General features: G+C 34.2%; 1 protein-coding gene across 1 annotated transcript in view; it reads left to right on the top strand.

The window, feature by feature from the left end:
- The first annotated feature begins 91 nt into the window (after window positions 1–91).
- The window catches only part of impa1 (inositol monophosphatase 1), a 9715-nt gene continuing 5732 nt past the window's right edge, over window positions 92–4074 (top strand). The window contains exons 1-3 of the mRNA XM_050032667.1: window positions 92–274; window positions 446–550; window positions 831–876. Of these exons, the coding sequence (XP_049888624.1) occupies window positions 123–274; window positions 446–550; window positions 831–876 (303 nt within the window). The 5' untranslated portion in view covers window positions 92–122. The remainder of the gene's footprint in view (window positions 275–445; window positions 551–830; window positions 877–4074) is intronic.

Below are 4074 nucleotides of genomic sequence, written 5' to 3'. Positions count from 1 at the left end.
GTAAAAAGAAATCAAAAGTAATCAGATAATGATGTGGTGTATTGATCAGATGTATTGATAATGGGTATTGATCAGGTGTATTGATCAGATGTATTGATGATGGGTATTGATCAGGTGTATTGATGTGGTGTATTGATCAGGTGGTGCGTGGGGCTCTGCAGGACGACAGGAAGGTGATGACAAAGAGTTGTTCGGTTGATCTGGTGACACAAACCGACCAGAAAGTGGAGCAACTCATCATCCAATCAGTGAAGGACAAATTCCCCACTCACAAGTAAGAGGCTCGGCGCCCCTCAGTGATCCTGTTACTGATAGTTATTACTACTAGTAATAGTTGTTACTGATACTGAAGTAACGACGTGTCGATAAAGTTTCTTTATTCTCACAAACAAAAGTTCACCGTAAACATGAACCGTGTGTGTGTGTGTGTGTGTGTGTGAAAAAGGTTCATAGGGGAGGAGTCTGTGGCTGCAGGTGAACCATGCGTCCTGACCGACAGTCCTACCTGGATCATTGACCCAATCGATGGGACGACCAACTTCGTTCATGCGTGAGTTTTTAATTAAACACACATTCGGCAGAGCACAGTGACATAATCACTGACATCATCACTTCATCATCATCTAATCATCATCAGCTGTTTGATCGCAGACATCAGTTTTTAAATGTTCAGATCACCTGAATGAAACAAGACTGAATGAACAGTCCTGTGACATCACTAACAACAGTAACAGTGCTAATTATTAATCATTTGAAAAACACACAACCTTTAATTTTAACTTTTATTAAGTAATAATTGACACCCATTAAAAACATTGTGTCATTAACAGATTTCCTTTTGTTGCTGTTTCCATCGGATTTTCTGTCAACAAACAGGTGGGTTCAATAATTTACACTAAAACCTTATATACATAAAATGAATACTCAAACGACATCGTCTACCATATGTTGTCAAAAAATAGTGATAACAGGTCGTAAAAAACATTCAAGCATACCATTTTGTCAAAAAAGACCCACCAAAAAGGTCATAGTATATAGCCTGTCGTCGAAAAATCGGAAAAAAACGTCACATTATAACATGTCGTCCAAAAATCACGTAAAAATGCCATAGTATAGTATGTTGTCCAAAAATCACATAAAAACGTCATAGTATAGCATGTCGTCCAAAAATCACGTAAAAACGTCATAGTATAGCATGTCGTCCAAAACTCATGAAAAAACGTCATAGTATAGCATGTCGTCCAAAAATCACGGAAAAAAAATTCATAGTATAGTATGTCGTGAAGACATAACGAAAAAATGTGATAGTATAGCATGCCATCCAAAAATCACGTAAAAACATCATAGTATAGAATGTCGTCCAAAAATCACGGAAAAAAAAGTCATAGTATAGTATGTCGTGAAGACATAACGAAAAAATGTGAAAGTCATAGTATAGTATGTCGTGAAGACATAACGAAAAAATGTGATAGTATAGCATGTTGTCCAAAAATCACATAAAAACGTCATAGTATAGCATGTTGTCGAAAAATCACGTAAAAACGTCATAGTATAGTATGTCCTCCAAAAATCACGTAAAAAAGTCATAGTATAGCGTGTCGACCAGAAATCCAGCAAAAACGTCATAGTATAGCATGTCGTCAAAAATCATGAAAAAACATCATAGTACAGCTGTTCGTTCAAAAGTCATGAAAAAAGTCATAGTATAGCAGGTCTTCCAAACATCATGTGAAAACGTCATAGTATAGTATGTCGTCCAAAAAAATCACGAAAAAACATCATAGTATAGAATGTTGTCAAACATAACAAAAAAATGTCATAGTATAGTATGTAGTCCAGATTCACGAAAAAAGTCATAGTATAGCATGCCGTTCAAAATTCACGCTTCAACATCATAGTATAGTATGTCGTCCAAAAATCACGAAAAAAGTCATAGTATAGTATGTTGTCCAAAAATCATAAACAAACGTCGTAGTATAGCATGTCGTCAGACATCATGAAAAACGGTCATAGTATAGCATGTCGTCCAAAAACCAGAAAGAACATCATAGTATAGCATGTCGTCCAAAAAAATCACGAAAAAACATAGTATAGTATGTCGTCCAGAATTCACGCAAAAACATCATTGTATAGTATGTCGTCAAAGGTCACAAAAAAAGTCATAGTATAGTATGTCGTCAAAAAATCATGAAAAAACGTCATAGTATAGTATGTTGTTCAAAAATCACGAAAAAAAAGTCATAGTATAGCATGTCGTCCAAAAATCACGAAAAAAGTCATAGTATAGCATGTCGTCCAAAAATCACGAAAAAAGTGATAGTATAGCATGTCGTCCAAAATTTATGAAAAAAAAGGTCATAATAAATGATGTGAAATATCCATAAAAAAACATCAGAGTATACCACGTGGTCCAAAATCCTGAAAAAACGTCATAGTATAGCATGTCGTCCAAAAATCACGAAAAAAAGTCATAGTATAGTATGTTGTCCAAAAACCAGAAAGAACATCATAGAATAGTATGTCGTCCAAAACAATCACGAAAAAAACATCATAGTATAGTAGGTCGTCCAAAAATCATGAAAAAAGTCATAGTATAGCATGTCGTCCAAAAATCACGAAAAAAGTCATAGTATAGAACGTCGTCCAAAAATCACGAAAAAAGTCATAGTATAGTATGTTGTCCAAAAATCATAAACAAACGTCGTAGTATAGTATGTCGTCAGACATCATGAAAAACGGTCATAGTATAGTATGTCGTCCAAAAATCATGAAAAAAGTCATAGTATAGCATGTCGTCCAAAAATCATGAAAAAACGTCATAGTATAGTATGTCTTCCAAAAATCATGAAAAAACGTCATAGTATAGCATGTCGTCCAAAAAAATCACGAAAAAAACATAGTATAGTATGTCGTCCAAAATTCACGCAAAAATATCATTGTATAGTATGTCGTCAAAAGTCACGAAAAAAGTCATAATATAATATGTCGTCAAAAAATCATGAAAAAACGTCATAGTATAGTATGTCGTCAAAAAATCATGAAAAAAGTCATAGTATAGCATGTCGTCCAAAAATCATGAAAAAACATCATGGTATAGCATGTCGTCCAAAAGTCATTAAAAAACGTCATAGTATAGTATGTCGTCCAAAAATCATGAAAAAATGTCGTAGTATAGTATGTCGTCCAAAAATCACGAAAAAAATCATAGTATAGTATGTCGTCAAAAGTCACGAAAAAAAGTCATAGTATAGCATGTGGTCCAAAAATCACGAAAAAAGTCATAGTATAACATGTCGTCCAAAAGTCATGTAAAAACGTCATAGTATAGCATGTCGTCCAAAAATCATGACAAAATGTCGTAGTATAGTATGTCGTCCAAAAATCACGTAAAAAAGTCATAGTATAGCGTGTCGACCAGAAATCCAGCAAAAACGTCATAGTATAGTATGTCTTCCAAAAATCATGAAAAAAGTCATAGTATAGCGTGTCGTCCAAAAGTCATGAAAAAACATCATAGTATAGCATGTCGTCCAAAATTCACGCAAAAACATCATTGTATCGTATGTCATCGAAAAGTCATGAAAAAACTTCATAGTATAGTATGTCATCCAAAAATCACGAAAAAAAGTCATAGTATAGCATGTTGTCCAAAAACCACGAAAAAAGTCATAGTATAGCATGTCGTCCAAAAGTCATGAAAAAACATCATAGTATAGCATGTCGTCCAAAAATCACGAAAAAAGTCATAGTATAGCATGTCGTCCAAAAGTCATGAAAAAACGTCATAGTATAGTATGTCGTCCAAAAATCATAAACAAACGTCGTAGTATAGCATGTCGTCAGACATCATGAAACATAAACAAACGTCGTAGTATAGCATGTCGTCAGACATCATGAAAAACGGTCATAGTATAGTATGTTGTCCAAAAATCATAAACAAACGTCGTAGTATAGCATGTCGTCAGACATCATGAAAAACGGTCATAGTATAGTATGTTGTCCAAAAATCATAAACAAACGTCGTAGTATAGCATGTCGTCAGACATCATGAAAAACGGTCATAGTATAGTATGT

The sequence above is a fragment of the Epinephelus moara genome, chromosome 21, assembly GCF_006386435.1.
Source record: "Epinephelus moara isolate mb chromosome 21, YSFRI_EMoa_1.0, whole genome shotgun sequence".
In the NCBI taxonomy this organism is placed as follows: Eukaryota; Metazoa; Chordata; class Actinopteri; order Perciformes; family Serranidae; genus Epinephelus; species Epinephelus moara.
This window is presented reverse-complemented; position numbering and strand designations above follow the sequence as displayed.